This window comes from Stenella coeruleoalba (assembly GCF_951394435.1).
Source record: "Stenella coeruleoalba genome assembly, chromosome: 3".
Classification (NCBI taxonomy): Eukaryota; Metazoa; Chordata; class Mammalia; order Artiodactyla; family Delphinidae; genus Stenella; species Stenella coeruleoalba.
The window spans coordinates 113427662-113447117 of NC_137148.1; the positions used below are offsets into that span (position 1 = coordinate 113427662).

The 19456-nt window shown below is 43.2% G+C and overlaps 1 protein-coding gene across 7 annotated transcripts in view; it reads left to right on the forward strand.

The window, feature by feature from the left end:
* The window catches only part of LOC307183726 (uncharacterized protein), a 675341-nt gene that overhangs the window by 385761 nt on the left and 270124 nt on the right, over positions 1 to 19456 (forward strand). For 4 of the 7 annotated variants that reach the window (XR_013827570.1, XR_013827571.1, XR_013827572.1 and 1 more), the window contains 3 exons: positions 1606 to 1748; positions 14421 to 14675; positions 14765 to 19088. Coding sequence is in view for 2 of the 7 variants with exons in the window: in XM_079916658.1 (XP_079772784.1) it covers positions 1606 to 1744; positions 5873 to 5887 (154 nt within the window). In the remaining 5 variants the exon portion in view is untranslated. Of the gene's footprint in view, positions 1 to 1605; positions 1749 to 5872; positions 6187 to 10890; positions 10951 to 14415; positions 14676 to 14751; positions 19089 to 19456 lie in introns of those variants that run through there. The other 3 variants (XM_079916659.1, XR_013827569.1, XM_079916658.1) reach the window with 3 other exon arrangements.

Below are 19456 nucleotides of genomic sequence, written 5' to 3' on the forward strand. Positions count from 1 at the left end.
CTTTTGTATAATAAACTGTACTGGCAGTAAGGCCTTGATTTCTGTTTGGAGTCATGAAATCCTTATTGCAAGCCACTCCTTTGAATCTCAAAAACCCTTACACAGAGAATCTCAAACTTGGCTTTCTGTTGTAATCACCTGGGGAGCTTCAAAAAGGAGTAATATCTAGGTCTCATCCTGCAGGTTCTGAGGGAATGGATCTGGGCTGCGTCCTGAGCAGGAGGGTTTTTGAAGGCTCCTTAGGTAATTCTAATGCACGGCATGCCTAAGAAGCCTGGCTCTAACAGACCTGCGCAGCAGCACGTTCACCTGGCCAGGACCATCGCACTCCATCTGACCAGATTTTATTTCCAGGTGTTGGTGACACAAGCAGACACACACAAAATGTGTCAGTTTAGACACACAGCCAAAGGGGAAATTCAGGTCCATCACATTCCCATAACACAGCTTCACACACATGCCTGTAGCTGCCGGATCCGTTTTTGCACGTCCCTTCACCGCCGGGCCCCTGAAGGGTATGTGTTTAGGTGTAATAGCACGGTGCTGTGTCTCAGACTATATACTAATCCCTATAGTTGGTGAAACTGTCACTTCATAAACGCCATTGTAATATGAAGGGCTTTTCTAAAAATAGAGTGTTTTTGTCTTCCAAAGTCTATGCCACCTGGAACTGTTGAACGCACACAGCTCCAGTGCAACTACAGTAAAGGTGGAAACCTGCTTTTACCTTATTTCTGTTTTCCACCTGCCCGTGCTTCTGGATAGCCTTCCCACCTAGTGGAGCCAGGAAGATATTTAGCAATTTGAATTTTTATATTCCCAAGTAAAATCGTGGCAGAGTAGCATCCACTAGGGCTTGTGAGAAAGCTCGGCCACGCCCAGGAAAGCGACTGGCTCCTCCTTCTGGAGAGCCAGCCCCTTTTCTTCAGAAAAGAGTCTGAAATGCAGACTGCTTCCAGTGAGCTATGTTTGATAGGCTGCTGAGGGAGGTAAGGTGGCCATGGAAAGCCAGAGCTCAGGATTCGCTCACACATCCATCCACCAACATGTTCATGCCACGAGCACCTGCCCTAGCCTCTGGCAGGCCCCAGGGACCAGCAGTACACAAGGCGAGCGTGGCCCTGCCTTATGGGGGCTCATGGGCTAATGAGGAGGACGGACGTTAAATGATAAAGTCACATAAATACACAACTACAAATTGTGATACGTGCTGAGAAAGAAAAAAAAGATGCTATGAGACAAAGTAGCAGAGGAAATCTCCTTGAGGTTGGATGGTGGTGGAGGGACAGGGCAGCCACCCCAGGCCTAAGGGATGAGTCAGATGTGGCTAAGGGAGAGGGAGAGGAGTATTCGGGAAGGGGGCTTTATGAGGGCACGCTTACCCATCCCTCAAGGAATTAGCAGGACTGGAGGCAGTGAACCAGGGCAGGAAGGATATTAGGAGGGTGGGAGAGGGAGGTAAGGACAGACCACTTAGGGCCTTGGAAGCCAAGGGGGCAACTTGGGATTTTATCCTGAGCCCCCTAGGAGCCTTGAGGGTGGTTTAAGTGGGGATCTGCTGGGGGAGTAGATGGAGAGATTACATGACCACTGTTTGCCTTCCAGGTGGAAAAAGGATTGGAGACGCACTAATGGATGTGAGGACACAGGAGGGAAGGTGAGAGGTGACGGCTCACAGCATCTTCGCCCTTCTGATCAACCTCATCTTTCTCTTGCCTGTATCCTTGAGGGCAGGGAGCAGCAGGTATGTCCGTTGCGAGTCAGCACTTGTGTTTTCTGTATCTGGAGGGATGAGGCGGCCAGGATGGAGTGTCGCCCTGCCACTGTGTCCTTATTCTCATCCACACTGTCCTCTAGGACCAGCAGAGCTGCAGGTCTGCTTCCCACCTGACCCGCAGGATTCTTGCCCTTGCATGTCTCTGTCCTTTGGTGATAAACAAACACCTGGTATGAATATATTTACCTATCTATCGAGCTCTTGTCTGTCCCCTTTCTTGCAGCCTTTCTGCCAGTGTCTCAGTCTGGGCTCTGACCTCCTTTCGCCTGGCTTGCTGTAGTAGATTTCTAACTTCCCTCGCAACTGGGTTTGGAACTCCAATGTCTTCTGCCAATCAGGCCTATCTTGAAGTCTGACTCATCCTTCCAAACCCCAATCTTCAGAACATCACTCCCCTGATTTTTCCTTGGCTCATCATTGCAGAACTGAGGTCCTTTCATTTGCATTCAGGTCTCCTGCTCCCTGGGTTCTCGACCAGACAGGACCGTTCTTTATTCTGGGACCATGGTCTTTGGTCTCCTCTCTTTTGTCTTTGGCATATGCTGTGCCTGACAGACTTGAGTGATCCCTTCTGTGAGGGACAGGAGCGTATCCTCATGTGACTTACTCCCCAGCCTCCATCCTCACTCTGCCCTACTTGTTCTGGGAGGGCAGATATCATAGCTTGTCCCTCCCTGTCGCTGCCCATCTTACTCATGGGGTCTGGAGACACTGAGCACACTTGGACACGTGCACCTGGAATTTTCTTCTCTTTTCACCCATCCTCGGGGAACGCTATCAGTTTAGCAACGGATCAGAGCTGAGAGACACCTCTGTTCTTTACCTCTAGAAGCTCACTTGCTTTCTCATCCTGCTTTGTCTCTTTCAGCACCAATCATGCCAGTCAGTGTTTTCTTTTAACAGAATAGAGGGCTCGAGAGACTTCTCTCTCAGCCAGTGTAACAGTATTTGCAGCAAGCCTTCCACCATGTCAGCCCCTCAGCTCCAGAAATCCCTTCCTCAGTGACGGGAAGGTAAAAGAGGACCAGTTCCATTTTCACCTGCTCTGCTTGCAAATGGTCACAAATTGATAGTGCGAGCCAGCTGTTGGTTGACTCAGCTCCACTGAAGGGAGTGAAAGCCTTGAATGTGTGTTACCTTCTCTGGGTCCCTAGTGGGTTCACAGGCTCCCACGTCTGCAGAGCCATGTTAAGTGGGCATGTCATAAGGCATCAGCAGATCGTTAGCTGATGCAGAGAGTACCCTTAATGAAGTGTCAGGAAGCATAACCATGGCCCCTGAATGGCATGGCTTCCAACACTGCAGCTTCTGATTGCTGATTTCTCAAGGACCTTACTAGGCTTCAGGGACATCACAGCTCTTAAATGTCAAAGAAAATAGGGACAGTGCCACCCAGGACTTAACGGGGAAATGTCTGATGACAACTTGACAGGCATGGGGCAATATTCTCCAAAAGGTCTGTACCGTCCCCAGTGTCCTGACTTCCTCTGCACACATCTTCTTAACTTTCAAACTCCATTCAACGAGAAATTATGAGAATACTGACAATACCCAACATTGGTGAGGGTTTGGAGCAACAGGAATTCTCATCTGTTGTTGGTTGAGGTGTAAAATTGTACAACCACCACTCCGAAAAAGGTTTTCATCTTATAAGACTAAGTATACGTTTGTCCTATGATCCACTCTTAGGCCTTGCCCCAAGAGAAATGAAAACACATTAATAGAAAGACTTTTACTCAGATGTACATAGGAGCCTAAGTGTTCACTAATAGAAGAATGTATAAAGAAACTATGACATAGTCATACAGTGAAATACGACACAGCAATAACAAGGAACACATTACTGATATATACCGCAACATAGATGAACCTGGAAAACATGATGCTGAATGAAAGGAACCTTACACAAAAGAGGACAGATTGTGTGGTTCCATTTATGTGGAATTCTAGAACAGGCAAAACCAACTTATAATAGAAATAATCAGAACAGTGGTTGCCTCTGAGGGGACGGAGGGCAGGGATCAACTGGGAGGGGCCATGACAGAACTTTCTAGGATGATGGTACTGTTCTCTATCTTGATAGCAGTTTGGTTTGCTCAGGTGTCTGCATTTGTGGAAACTCAGAATGTACACTTAAAACTCGTGCATTTCATTGTATGTAAATTTTCATCAAAAGAGAAAACTGTACACAAATATTAACCTTAATGATTTTCACGCTGAAGTATTTAGGAGGAAGTATGCTATTGTCTACAATTTACTTTGAAACAAAAAACATAAGATGGATTGGTGGATGGATAGAGGGATGGGTAGATGGATGAATATGTGATAGAGCAAGTATAGTTGAGTGTCAATGCTAGGACGTAAATGATGGATGTGTAGGTATTCATTGTAAAATTCTTTCAACTTTGCTGTATGGTGAAAGGCCTGAAAGTAAGGTTCAGTATTATGTGCTGCCTTGACATCTGGTAAAATCAGGAGGGCCTCGAATGGCCTTACCTCAGGTTCCCCTCCCCACTCTGCTTGCATGGATAAGGTCCCCAGCCAAACAGTCCTCTTTACCCAGGGCACCAGATGCGCTGCCTGTAGATGCAGTCCCTGAGTTGGAGGCCTCAGTTCCCTGCTAGTCTGAGGAATTATTCAGCCAAGTCAGTCCCATCCTCCCATGGGGCCAGGGACACCCCACCTCCTTGATACTACAAAGCTTGCTCACAGCCCTGGTTGTCCACTCTGTTCCTAGAGGCAACCTCTATGGGATCCTGTCCAGTGTGTGATGTCCTCCTCCCCAGGCTGTGAGTATATGTGACTAATTTGGGACTGACATGTACACACTGCTGTATTTAAAATGGACAACCAACAAGTACCCACTCTGTAGCACAGGGAACTCTGCTCAATGTTATGTGGAAGCCTGGGTGGGGATGAGAGGGGAGTTTGCGGGAGAATGGATATATGTCTATGTATGGCTGAGTCGCTTTGCTGTGCACATGAAACTGTCACAGCATTGTTAATCAGCTATATTCCAGTATAAAATGAAAAGTTTTTAAAAAAAGAAATATGAAAAAAAATATCTCATCTGTCCCGTGTCGGGTGTTGTGTGTCCAGCCATCCCCATCACTCCAGGGTGGGATCCCTCCATGGCAGATGGAGTGAATAGGAGACAATTAAAACTTGCTATATGTTTGAAACTTTACTTTAAAATGTTGGGAAAAAATGTATGTGCCCAGTAATGAACGATGTTACAAAGGAGAAAGCATTGCTTCTAACTTTATTGAGCTTAGCGTTTACTTAGGGAAATTCTTAGTAGTATTAAACCACACACTGGGCACTTAAATGTGGCACACACTTTACCTGCTGTCTGTCGTTAAATCTTGACTTGCCCAGCATCTGTCAGTGAGTAGAACAGTATGAGAACTAATGTAGGAGAACCTAGAGGCCTGAGGGTAGAAAGTCCTGCCCCACTTACTAGCTCCGTGACTTCTAGGCAAATGACTTCCCTCTCTGGGCCTCTATGCTTTGTCTATAAAAAAGAAAGGTCGCCACAATTCACCCTTCCAGCTCTAACAGGCTAAAGATCTGTAATTTTGAAATCAGTGTGCTTATAATTACCTTATGACAGGAGAAAGGAAAGAGGCATCTTATTTCTGGGTCCCTGATCCCTGCATTGTCACTCATTTGGGAAATAGTTTATTCCAATGCAAACTTACCCCCTAGTTTCCACCAGAGCATAAACCCCCAAAGAGCAGGCAATTATTTGCCTGACTAATTTAATCATCTGGTTTTGAGAATTTGCACATCAGCCAGGGAAAATAGCTTTTTTGTTGCTGCTGTTACACTAATACTTCCCACTGTGAATCACATAGTCAGATAATTCAACCCAGCTTCCTTCTGGACAATCGTTTAGAGGCGAACCATGGTTTTCCTCTAACTCTCAGGAAGGTTAGTGTGAGGATTTCATACAGGGACAGGCCACATCTGTGCAATGAAGCTGAGCGTGTGACTAAGCAGTCTGGATGTGTGGATAAAATTGTCACACGTGGTCAGGACAGATTCACGGCATGTCTGCAGAGATAGCAGTTTTTTTCCTTTTATTCTTCTCAGGCTTCAGCTCTCTGAAGATCGGTGAAAGATGATGGCTGATCTGGGGCATATTCACTGAGGACAAAGAGAGCCAGATTGTGCTTTGGACACATCATTCTGAGGTGCATTAAAATCTGGCTGAAAGCTTGTGGGAGAAAGGACAGATAGTCCCAATTATCCGCAGATACCCACATACCTCTGCCTGTGAAAATAGTCAGTTACCCATCACTGATGGGAATGTTTCCACTGTAGGAGGACTGGGCTTGCTGTAAACCAGGATTTCTCAGCCTCAGCACTAGTGATATTTTGGAGATTGTTTTTCATGTTGGGAGCCTATCCTGGGCATTGTGGGATGTTTAGCACCATCCCTGGCCTCTTATCAGTAGATGCCAATAGTATCTCCCTAGTTGTGACAACTAAAATGTCTCCAGACATTGTCAATTTCCCCAAGCTGGGAATCACTGCTCTAAACCATCCATACTCCCTTTACTTCACTCTGGAGCCCAAGCTAGACATTTATGAAAAGGTTGGGTAGCGTAAGGGAAGGAGCAGATGCTTCACCACCCTGACCTCAGGCGGCTGTGAAGAAAGCTTAGTTTCTAAAGAATGCCCTCAACTTGGCACACATTTTTTAAATTGTGGTAAAATACACATAACATATAATTTACCATCTTAATCATTTTTAAGAGTGATGTTGCTAAGTCTATGTATATTGTTGTACAAAAAATCTCCAGACCTTTTTCATCTTCCCAAACTGAAACACTGTGCCCATTGGACAACTTCCCGTTTCTGTCTCTACCCAGCCCCTGGAAATTACCATTCTACTTTCTCTCTCTTTGACTTTGACCACTCTAGATATATCACATAATTGGAATCATACAGTATTTGTGTTTTTGTGACTGGTTGTCACTTAACATCATGTCCTTAAGGTTCATCCATGTTGTCAGAATTTTCTTCCATTTTAAGGCTGAATAATACTCCATCATACTGTTTATTCATTCATCTATTGGTGAACCCCCTTGGGTTGCTTTGGGCTATTGTGAATAGTGGACATGGATGTTCAGATAGCTGTTCGACATCTTGCTTCAATTCTTTGGGATACATACCCAGAATTGGAATTGCTGGATCAGCTGGTAATTCTAGTTTTAATTTTCTGAGGAACTGCCATACTGTTTTTCATAGTAGCTGTACCATTTTACATTCACAACAAGAGCACACAAGTATTCCAATTTCTCTATATCCTAGTGAACACTTGTTATTTCTGTTTTTTTTTTTTATAGTAGCCATTCTAATACATGTAAGGTGGTATCACATTTGGTTTTGATTTGCATTTCCCTGAAGATTAGTGATGCTGAGCACCTTTGCATATGCTGGTTGGCCTGTATTATTGAAAAAATGTCTACGCACATCCTTTGAACATCTTTTAATAGAGTTATTGTTTTTTTGTTAAGTTGTATGAGTTCTTAATATATTCTGGATATTAACCCTTTATTAATTATATAATTTGCAAATATTTTCTCCCATTTCTGGGTTGCCTTTTCCTTCTGTTAATTGTGTTCTTTGATGCACAGATGTTTGTTTTTTTTTTACTTCATGATTCCATTTATATATCATTTTTTTTAACATCTTTATTGGAGTATAATTGCTTTACAATGGTGTGTTAGTTTCTGCTTTATAACAGAGTGAATCAGCTATACATATACATATATCTCCTCCCTCTTGCGTTTCCCTCCCACCCTCCCTATCCCACCCCTCTAGGTGGTCACAAAGCACCCAGCTGATCTCCCTGTGCTATGTGGCTGCTTCCCACTAGCTATCTGTTTTACATTTGGTGGTGTATATATGTCCATGCCACTCTCTCACTTCGTCCCAGCTTACCCTTCCCCCTCCCCGTGTCCTCAAATCCAGTCTCTACATCTGTGTCTTTATTCCTGTCCTGCCCCTAGGTTCTTCAGAACCTTTTTTTGTTTTTTTCAGATTCCATATATATTTGTTAGCATACGGTATTTGTTTTTCTCTTTCTGACTTACTTCACTCTGTATGACAGACTCTAGGTCTATCCACCTCACTACAAATAACTCAGTTTTGTTTCTTTTTATGGCTGAGTAATATTCCATTGTACATATGTGCCACATCTTATTTATCCATTCATCTGTCGATGAACACTTAGGTTGCGTCCATGTCCTGGCTATTGTAAATAGAGCTACAATTAACATTGTGGAACATGACTCTTTTTGAATTATGGTTTTCTCAGGGTATATGCCCAGTAGTGGGATTGCTGGGTTATATGGTAGTTCTATTTTTAGTTTTTTAAGGAACCTCCATACTGTTCTCCATAGTGGCTGTATCAATTTACATTCCCACCAGCAGTGCAAGAGGGTTCCCTTTTCTTCACACCCTCTCCAGCATTTATTGTTGGTATATTTTTTGATGATGGCCATTCTGACTGGTGTGAGATGATATCTCATTGTAGTTTTGATTTGCATTTCTCTGATGATTAGTGATGTTGAGCATCCTTTCATGTGTTTGTTGGCAATCTGTATATCTTCTTTGGAGAAATGTCTATTTAGGTCTTCTGCCCATTTTTGGATTGGGTTGTTTGTTTTTTGGATATTGAGCTGCATGAGCTGCTTGAAAATTTTGGAGATTAATCCTAAGTTTGATGTAGTCCAATTTACTTTTGTTGTTCATGCCTTTGGTATCATATCCAAGAAATCCTTGCCAAATACCACATCATGAAGCTTTTCCCCTGTTTTCTTCTAATGTTTTTATAGTTTCAAGTCTTAGGTTTAGGTCTTTGATCCATTTTGTGGGGTAACACACACTTTTATATTTAATATTATCATGTGACATAGTTCTCTGAGGCCTGAGGCAGGCAGGCCTCACCTGGTCACTTACACATGGAGTCTTGGTTACCCTGATAAGCTACATTTCCCAGGATCGTTCTTCTCTAGCTACAACCTCCTGTAAAGTCCCCGACACCATTCTTTTTTTTTAATGAAATTTGTTTTTACATTTTTATTTTTATGTTTTTGACCACGTGGCTTGTGAGATCTTAGTTTCCCCACCAGGGCTCTAACCCGGGGCCCCAGCAGTGGAAGGTCAGAGTCCCAATCCCTGGACCACCAGGGAATTCCCTCCCTGACACCATTTTGGGAGTACCAGCAGGGCTCACACGTGAGCTCACAGGCAAACTTGGTCAGCCACTGTAGTTAAGTGCCCTTTCAACAGGGCATCAACTGGGCATCACCAAGTCCAGTGAATATCACTGCCTTGTCCAGACCTAAATCATCTCTCAACCATTGACACTCCGGCCAGGCATGCCTCTACTTTTCATTAAGCACTGCCATTTCCCATAATCCACTGCTGCCACTTCCACCAGCTCGTGTGGGGACTGCCAACACCATCCTGGAGCTGGGTGCCAGAGCTGTGTGGGAGATTGGATTGACGTGCGGGCACACGTCTACCTCTCTATGGTGGTACATTGTCCTAAAGGGGCTACCCAGCTTGGATTTTGTTTTTTGTTTTACTTTAGCAATATAGCACTTTCGGCATTTGCTCCCAATGTCCTCTATCCCTGAAACCAGACGTGAATGCATGGGGGTAAAGCTAAGCCTGCGACATCCAGTGGCAGGGCAGCCACCATGCCATGCTCAGACCCAGCTCCAGTAACAAAGCTTTGTAACAGGCTGAAGCTGGTGGAACCTAGCTCCTCTCTCCCTTGGGATGAGTACTTTCCCATCATGGTCCCCAGTCCCTCATGCACATGGACTTCTGTCTCTCTGCCTTTCAGTACTCCAGCTTAGCACCGCCCTAAAACCCCCCACCTGAATTCTATTACAACAGTCGTGAGCTCAGGAGAGCAGCTTCCCTGCCACGCTGAGGCTTCGCTGTGAATTATTCATGGCACTGAATAAAGCTCCAGTGTAGGGTGTTCCCAAGCAGGTACATAAATCTCATCTATGAAGAATCTCTACGCTTTACTTAAAAGGGATATTTATCATATACCATGCAATATTTATGAGTTAATTTGAATCCCACAACGGAACAAAATACGATATCTACCAGAAAACACCAGTAATCCTTCCATTAGGCACCACTGTTGACACACTGTTAATTTCATTCTAATGGCACAATCTAATCACTGAAACATTAGCATCTGTATGGCAGTAATTCAAAATGTTCCAGCTGAGGGGGATGGGAAAACAATGCAAAATACGCTGGCAGTGAAACCATGAAAAAAATGGAATTAGGAATTGCAGCATCTGGTTGCCAGCACCTGTTAGGTAGACAGCAGGGTTAAGTGGTACCAAAAGCCATAGAACTTTGCCCTAGTTGAAGAGAAAAATGATTTTGCTTTGTGCCTAAACCTCCCGTTGGAGTCATGAATAGGTTTTCTAAAGTTATATGCATAATTAAGAGGTGCATTAGTAAAGAGGTGTTCAGTGAGGCTTTAATGAGATGATGCAAGGAGAGCAGGCAGCATAGCCTGGTATTTAGCTCAGTAAATACTAGTTTAAAAAACTTTCTATTCCTTTTTAAATGTACACTGAGTGCACCGTGTGGTATGGAAGAAAGGAAATGTGCTTTGGAATCCTACAATTGTGATCCAGTGACAGTACTTAACAAAATAACCCCTCTTCATTTACCCTGGGAACCTCATCTTCCTCATCTATAAAATGGAGACGCCATTACCTTCAAAGAATTGGTGTGAAGATTAAGTGAGATAATACAGTGCCTAGCAGAGTGCCTAGTTCATCACCATCATCATGATCATCATCATCATCATGTAGCAGCAATAACATATAATGTTTGTTGATCACCAACTGTATGCCCAACATTTAGCTTAACATTCTAAGTAGGAGGTTTTATTATATCTATTTGATAGATGAGGAAACTGAAATTCTTACAGGTTAAGTGACTTGCCCAAGGTTGCATAACTAATAAACACTCATTTTTTTAATTGAAGCCACATTAGTTTGACACTCAGGCTCATGAACTTAATCACTCTGCCAAATTGACTTGTCCCTTTGTTGCAGGACTTTCAATGATGCTCAGTGGCTTGGGATCTGAGAATCCAGACAGAAAGGCTGACTGAAGGTAGGGATGGATGAGGCGGGAGGATGGGAGAGGGAAAAGTTAATGGTCCCAGGGAGTACACTGTTGAGATGGCTGTCTGTGAAATGACTTAGACAAGAGGGTGTGTGCATGTGTGGGTGGGGGAGAGGGACATAGAATAGATGCTAGGAAACTGACATGAAGCCAAAGGAGTAATGAACTGAGGAAACTGAGCAAGTCAGATGATTAGAAGGCAAGATAAAGTCCCCAACTATTCACCCAAGAGGTCTCTTCTTCAAGCAGCTGTGGATCCAATGGCTTGTAAAGACTCCTTAGTGGAAAGTGGAAACACACCCTTGTGTTATGCTGACTGGATTCTAACAGTGTGATACTTGTAGAAATGAAACCACATCCAGAGGAGGAAGGGCATGGTAATCTCAGCATCACTCACAATGTAGATACCTTCCTCTAAAAAATTTTAGGAGGGAAGAAAAATGCATGGTTGAGAATCTTAACAGCATAGGAAAAATAGAGTTGAGAGGACCAACGTCAAAGAAACCCTATGAACACCCTTATAAAACTTTCACATTCATTGCTACAAAATAAATCCAACTCAGTCCAATTAAAAGAATATCAGTTGTGTTTAATACATTTAAAAATAACGATAAAAAAATAACGTTAACTGGTACTATACAATTAATTTATGTGTCATGGAAAATTTTAATATTACCCTTCCTTGAGGCCTCAGAAGAATACCTGGAAATGCATTTTGCTTTGTCATAGACATATTTTTTGCTATTTGATTTTCAGTCTAAATGTATAATTCCTTTTTGATGAGATGACTCAGACTTTTTGACTCCCACCCCCCTGGTCTTATTGTGGTCCCAGGGACTGAGCCCTAAGTCCAAGCACATCCATCAGCATCCTCTTAGAGATTTGCACAACTCAGCGCTCCCTTCCAAACACATGTCAGAATGTAGCTGTGAGCCCTGGTTGACCTCCTTTAGCTTTTTCTACTCTCTCCCAAGTCTTCACCATAAAAAAACCTCCATTCTACTTTGTTCTTTTCTATTCTCAAGCCCTGATTTCTGCTTTTTATGTTAACAGCTAATAGAAGTGACTCATATGCTGTCACTGAAGTTCTTCTGGATGTATAAAGGCTGATGCAAGGGAAGCTCTGTATTCTAGTATTTTCAGCACAGGATATGCATGTGGTTTGGGAAGGATTACAACCTAGTGCTTCAGAATCAGAATCAAAAGTATTTTCATATTGTTCCCTGGCAAAAAGTTTCTTTCCAAATTCAGATTCGGGTGTATCCAGTGAACTCTCCCTCAGATAAAGCCATGAAGGTCATTTCTATCGAGCTGTCTTTCCGTGGAGCCTCACAGAGACCAAAAACAACCTCTTCATTAGAACTGTGTATGACATGGTACTGTTAACACACCCGAAAGATGGAAAGAGCATTTCAGAAATGTCATTTAGTGCCAGCTGAGACAATGAGAATGGATGTTAGCCTGCAAATTAACTAAAACTGTTTTGGTGATGACCAGCATTGGCAAGAGTGTATTAACACAGGCACTGATACACACCCAGTGAGATCGTAAGTTGGTATGTACCATCCTCCTGAAAAGAGACTTGGCGATATGTTCTAAGAGCTTTTAGTGTTAGATTTCGTATCCACAGCAACTTCTAACTTAAGTTTAGATTCTTACGTTTATCTCTTTTGGGGAGAGACAGTACTGGCATTGGCATGGCCTATAGAGAGTGATTTTTTTTTTTTTTAAACCATAAAATTGGCCCTATGAGTCTACTTCAGTCTGTGAGAGCTGGAATGATGTGAGTCTGTCCTAAGAGGCAGCTCTCCTTCAGAGAGTCCAGCAAAATCAGGCATCTGGACCTATGAGACTGAAGGCCAGCCCCTGGACTGTGGTTAATTGAACAGACTGAGTTCCCTGGGGAGACCTCTTGACAGCGATGCCATTGACAATTCTCTGCAACGCCTTGACCAGCTACTTCCTGGTCATACAAACTGTGACAGAGAACATAGATGTAATTTACTCTGAGAAGAAACTCAGAGGATGATGTGCCTCAGTGCTAGAATGGGAAGAAATGGTCCCAGAGAGCAAAACAGAAGTATGAGCAAAGGTGAAGGGCAGCAGTAGACATCAAATGCATTTTAATGTCATTGATAGTTTTGAGCCTTGAATGAATAACTTGGGTACAGGTGACAACAGAAGTGACTCAAGAATCCTAAGGCAGTCAACCTGTTGAAATAAGGACGATTTTAGAAAAACGAATTGTGACAGGTTTTGGAATCACTTCTTGTCCATTACTGAGGTTGGGGTTGTGAGGAACAAAAGAAGACAGCAGTAGATATTAGTGAGAAAGGAAGAAACTTCAAGGACACATGAGGTAGAGTCTTCTGGTTGTCAGGGGCTATAACCCTAGAACTGGATGCTGCTAGTCAAGGATTCCTATCACTGGCAATTTTCAGGGAGGAAACTGATACACCACCTTTCCTATCTAGTTTAGCCAGACAGGGGCCTGGATTTCATAACCCCTGAGGAATCTGAACCAAGTCTTAAAGGTTCAACTGTGATTATAGGGAAAGCTATTTGCTTTCCTGCCTCCTTCAGGTCATCTCTAGTCTTCAGCTCCCTATTTCTGTCTCAGATTATCTGGGAGCTGTTTGCATTTTACAGAAACAAGTTAAGGGAAATTGATCGTTAGGTTCACAGTGAATTGCTTAAATCTCTCACAATATGCAGTCTTACAGTGAGTGTATTTACAGAAACAACAATGAAGGCTACTTTCTCTAGATTACTTTTTAAGTTGAAAATAGAGATGCTAGTATTTTTTCAGAAAGCAAATAAATGGTTTTTGTCATTTCAGTGAGTATTAAAGTGTGTAGTACTTTGAGTTGCTAATAAAAATGACAATTGGTGTGTTACTTATTCAGAATCCAAAAGGATGGTGTGTGAAATAAACTATGAACACTATACCAAGCATTATCAAGATGTATAGAAATGCATATGCTTTCAAATCTACAAGTTATAAAGCAATCTTATCATCATAAATGTTATAGCAATGAAATAATGGCTCTCATTTAGCTAAACCTATTGAGTGAATATTGTAAAATTCCTAAATGGTATAGTTTGAAGAAAACAAGCTGACAGGAACCTTGATATATTGAATTTAAACCACGTAATTTATCAGTTAAGATGATTTTAAATGCAGGAAATAGTAACTCAACTCCAGCTGGCTTTAAAAATAAGAGGAATGCTGCTCTTGCATAAAAGCAAGTCAAGAGGCAAGGCAGGATTTGGGGCCGATGGAGTTGGGGGTTCAGCCATATCATGGTGGAGCCATGGGGTTTTCGTCTGTCTGGACTGCCACGCACAGCATCAACTTCATCCTAAAGCCCCAGAAAAATGTTTTCAACTCTACAGCTTGTTTTCTTGTTGGTGATACCACAGTTGTAACACTCTCTGCATTTTCTTGCTCCGGCAGGTCTTTCTGCTTCGAGATGAACTCCAAGAGAACTCCAGGCCTTTGAGCTCCCAGGACGCAGGTCCAGATCGCAGCTCCCACAGCAGCCAATTCAACCTGGTCCTTGGCACCTCCAGTGCCTGCGTCCCCACCACTTTTGACCTGGGGTAAGGGTCCTGGCCAGGTGGTGGTGAATTCTCGGTTGTCTTGGCCTCCAAGCAAGGAGCAGAGCAGCCTCTCAGCCTCTCAACCACGTAGTTCTCTTTTGTGTTAAAGGTAGGCTCTTGTATTGTAAATAGAACCAATAAGATGTGTGTATATATATGGAGGGAGAGAGATTAATTTTAACCAGTCTTCTCACGCAGCTGTGGAGGCGCCAAGTGGAAAATCTGCAGGGTAGACTGGCAGGCTGGAGACTCGGGAAGGAGCTGATACTGGATTTTGGAGCCTGAAGCAGTCTGGAGGCAGGATTTTCTCTTCCTCAGGGGACCTCCTTCTTTTTTCTCCTAAAGCCTTCAACTAATTGTATCAGACCCACCCACATTATCTTAGGTAAGCTGCTTTACTCAGTCTGCTGGTTTCAGTGTTAACCTCATCTAAAAATACCTTCACAGCAACATTTAGACTAATGTTTGATCAATATCTAGGTATCATGGCCTAGGCAAGTTGACACATGCAATTAACCATCACAGCTCCCATGCTGAAAAGTGGTCCAGCAGAGGCAGGGTGTTCCTGGGGGCCGGGCAGATAAAGGGGTAGAGCTGGTAGTCCACTGACCCCGCCTGAAACATCAGGATCGCACCTGGCTGCAGAGAGTAAAACCCCAGACTGGACAGCACTCCACGCCTCCAGCTGCTGTGTCTTATCTCTCCCATGACACCAAGGACACACTGAGCCTCGGAAGGAGCCCATGCAAGTGAGGATCCTTGGTACCGAAATTTCATTATCTTCACGGTAAGTGTATTTCTGCCTTTGGCTAAGAGACAATTACGTTTTTAAATTCCCAAGCCAAACCATTATTAATAGGAAAGAAGGAATGGGTTAATAATCATAACACTTTCTATTTAGAAAGGAGAAAGTGAAAACATTGTGCAGTGGTCCCTAGTATTGGTGTATCCTGCTGCTCGACAGAACTGGTAGGAACCTTCTGCCCTGGGAATGGAATGAACCTTTGGCCAGCCAACTTGACATTCCTGGATTCTACTACCTGGGACGGTACTTCTCTTGTTCCAGTTTCCTCCATGGCTGCTCCTGACATGTGTGCTGGGGGTGATTTGTGCTCCTCTGGGGAATGCATAGTTTCTGCAGTCCACTTCCCAGTATGACAAATTCCAAGGTCAAGGGGTTGCTTAGAAATTAGGTTTGCAGGCTATGGTCAGCCAGACTGGGGCTTTCTTTAGCCATAGAGGTCCCTTCTAAACTCAGCAGTTTCCGGTCTATTTGGTTCTAGGAACATAGAAGACTAGGCCAAGCTGGAGGTGACTGTGGTCTAATATAAGACTCTGTGCTGTGTACTTATATCGATTAGGATGTTTTGGCTGCAAGTAACAACAACAAACAGTAAAGGTGGCTTAAATCTGTAAGGATATTTCTTGTTTACAAAAAACTACAAGAAATCTGGAGATAAGTGATTCCAGGGTTGATTCAGAGGACTAGCAATGTCAGGGCTCTGGGTCTACACCCTGCAATGCTGTTGGCCTTTCGCTAAGAGTAACAGGATGATTACTGAAGCTTTAAGCAACATATTCTTCAGTAATATTCCAGGCAGGCTGTAGGGCAGGGATAGCAAAGGGGACCTTCCTCTTGCAATATTCTTTCTTTTATTATGAAGGAGAAGGCCCCCCAGCAGATGTCCCCTTAGTCTCACTGGCCACATTGGGTCACATACCCCCATTCAGTGCAATCCCTGGTGGAGGCGACTGGCATTACCTGGCCAGCTTAAACCGCTCACCCCAGGGAGGTGAAAATGCCAGTCTTCCCTGAGGCCACTGCTGCCTACCTGCTGCCTACAGGATAAGTAAGATGAGGGGTGGCTGAGGGAAGGGCGTCTGCCACAGATCTGTAGAAAGAGAAACACCTGAAGACTGGAGAAGGTGGTGCCCAGAAAATGTCGAGTATTTGTGGAATCCTTTTGGAGACATACTAAGGAAGGGTGTAAGACCTGCATGAAGTTTCTTCTCCACTGGTTCAGGGGCCATAGCATGAGATACAGACAACAGAGAACAGAAACAACCCAGCACAACAGGGGAAGGGTAGAGCAAAGGAATGGAGAATCGAGGAGTGAAAATGGCAAAGGAAAGGGAAAATTGGAGAGCACAGGGAGGCAGAAAGGAGCCTTTTTTTTTTTTTTTTTTTTTAAAGATTTTCATAGTGAAAAGGGTATGAAGGTTTTCAGCATTTTCTTCTGGGAAAGAGAGGGTACATGGAAAAAGACTCATGCTGTGGACAGGGGTCAGTCCAGGTCTTAGGGGATCTGAACCTTATACAATTTGAAGGGTCTTCTTTAAGAAAAAGAAAAAATTCTAAGTATAAAATTAGCTAAAAAGTGAATATTTAGAATGAGGAAAGAGATCTAAATAAACTACAAATTTAAAAAATATGACAAAACCCAGAAAATGACATTATTTTTATTAACTGGCTGACACACCTCTTGAATAATTTTTCCTTCCGTTTTGGCCTGTATGTACCTCTTCATACTGAGAATGATTTTTGTAATATATTTCATAGCTAGCTTAGGAAGATACTTCAGTCTTCTAGCATAGTTGGTTAAAAAAAGATATTTTTTATTATAGTTAGAATACGTAAAACATGTGACATCACACACAGATGTCCTCACTGCTTGTTGCACTGCTTCAGGCTGGTGCCCTACAAACGCAGGCATTCAGTTAAATTCTGTTTCACACGATTCTGTGCAGAAAAGGGAAAAATGTGTACGGTGTAACTGTCATTGCATTCCTGACCGTTTTGACAAGGTGTCGATGAGAACCAAATTCTCCACTTAGAATTTTACACATCTAATGAAGTTTCCCTGACTTGGCTTCTGGCTCTGTATTTTAAACCTTGTTCCTCCTCCCTATTCACATACTTGCAGTGCCAGGCCCTTGAAGCATGTGTCTGGGCTGGCAGCCTCACCTTCGCTGTCATGGGACCAGGTGAGTGAGCAGAGCAGCAGTGTACCTGGATAGTATTCTTCCAGCAGATGGCTAGCAACGACTGCGCACCTCCCATAAACATATCCCACTAGACCCAAACTAACTGTGTTCAGAAGTCCACTTCTCCTGAGCCAGATCCAAAAGAAATTGTCACAGCTACTCCAGCACCATCCGACAAGAGGAAAGTGCCAGAAGGGAAGTTGGCATGGGAAGAGATAGTAGTCTCCACCATCTATGGTTCAAATAGTTGATTTTTCAAATTTCACAGAAACATATGACAATGTGTAGAGATTACTAGATCCCTCCCAGGACCTAAATCATTTGCTTTGGGTAAAACTACCTCTGTCTGGAGGGAACAGAGGGTATTGATGGGAAGATGGGGGTCACTAATAAATAATTTCATCTTCTTAGTGTTTATTCCATGGCCCACCATGCAAGTCTTGCCACCAGATTCCTGACTCCAGTGCCCCTCTGTGACCAAGGCAAGATACCAGGCTGCTGACCTTTGTTGTCAACTCAGGATAAAATGTGTTCCTTCTTCACACATGTGGTGAACTCACCCTTCAAGGCTGCAATTGCAACTCCATGAAGTGTTTCCTGATCTCCAGAGCAAAGCTGATTTCTCTTCCCTTCCTTTAATTCATCACTGTACCCCTTCCAGCCTCTCCTAAAACACTTGGAAATCGTTCACATAGACTTTGGGCTCCTTCACTTTCACAAGGTATTTGAAGACATCACTACATCCCACTGCTTAGTCCGGTACCCAGCATAGTAGAGGCAGCCCTGGAGATATGTTTTGAAAACAAGTTTGGAGAGAGTGCACTGATGTTAATATAAACAATAATATCTTCATCATTAATAACATCAATAATAATAGCAGATAGGAATTTTGAGCATTTACAATGTGGTAAGCCACTTCATATAGTTGTTTTCCCATTTACACAATAGCCCTGTAGAGTAGGTACACTTATCATTCCTACTTTATAGAGCGCAGAAAACTGAGGTAGTCACACAGCTGGTAAGAAGCCAGAGTTCCAACCTAGGTTTGTATAACTCACCAAGCCCATAAATAACAAATTCACCTTCTGTGTGGATATCACAAGGCTGACCCTATGAAGATTATATGGTCCAGGATAGTCAAATCTATTCTCTTCTAGTCATAGCTGATGGAGATGATCAGGACACTTCTGTCATCGACTTTGGAAGTAATGTCTGCATCCATTTCCAGGAGCTACTCTCATATCACTGGAGGAGGGGCGAGAGCTGAAACCTACTTTTCTCCCTGCATCTACTCCATCCCCTCAGTTGAGAGGAGAGGTAGGCATTGCAGAGAGGGGAGGGCACTTGCTCAGGTTTACAGAAGGAACTTGTTTGTCTGGGTCAACGACCTCCACCTTCCATTCGGTGGTCTTTGATCTACAACATGACCACTAACCTCATATCTGGTAATTGACTCTTTGTCTTGGGATATGACTCCTTAAAAGAAATTCCCAGTGAGTTAGTATGATTTAGACAAGCTATCACAGCTGATTGAGAAGTTAGGTCTTTCTGTAGAGAGCTACGTGCGGCATTTCTTCCAAGGGCCTTTTTACGCTACAGTTCATCTAAATATGTTATACATATCCCTAGTAGATATAACTGTACAAACATATCAACTCGGAATTATAATTTGGCCTCTTGCTCTTTCCTTTTTCAATTTTATGGTGATTCATACTCAGCCAGTCACGTTAGATCTACCAATGGCAGAAACTAATATATTATGAGTGTTGAAAACTGAACTTGGAAGACAGAATTTGCTTCCCAGAGTTCTCCAACCTAATTTATATCAGAAAAAATATCAAATCAGTTTTGGCCAGAATAGAATGAAAAACACCTAACCTGAACTGATGTGTAATAAATGCCTCT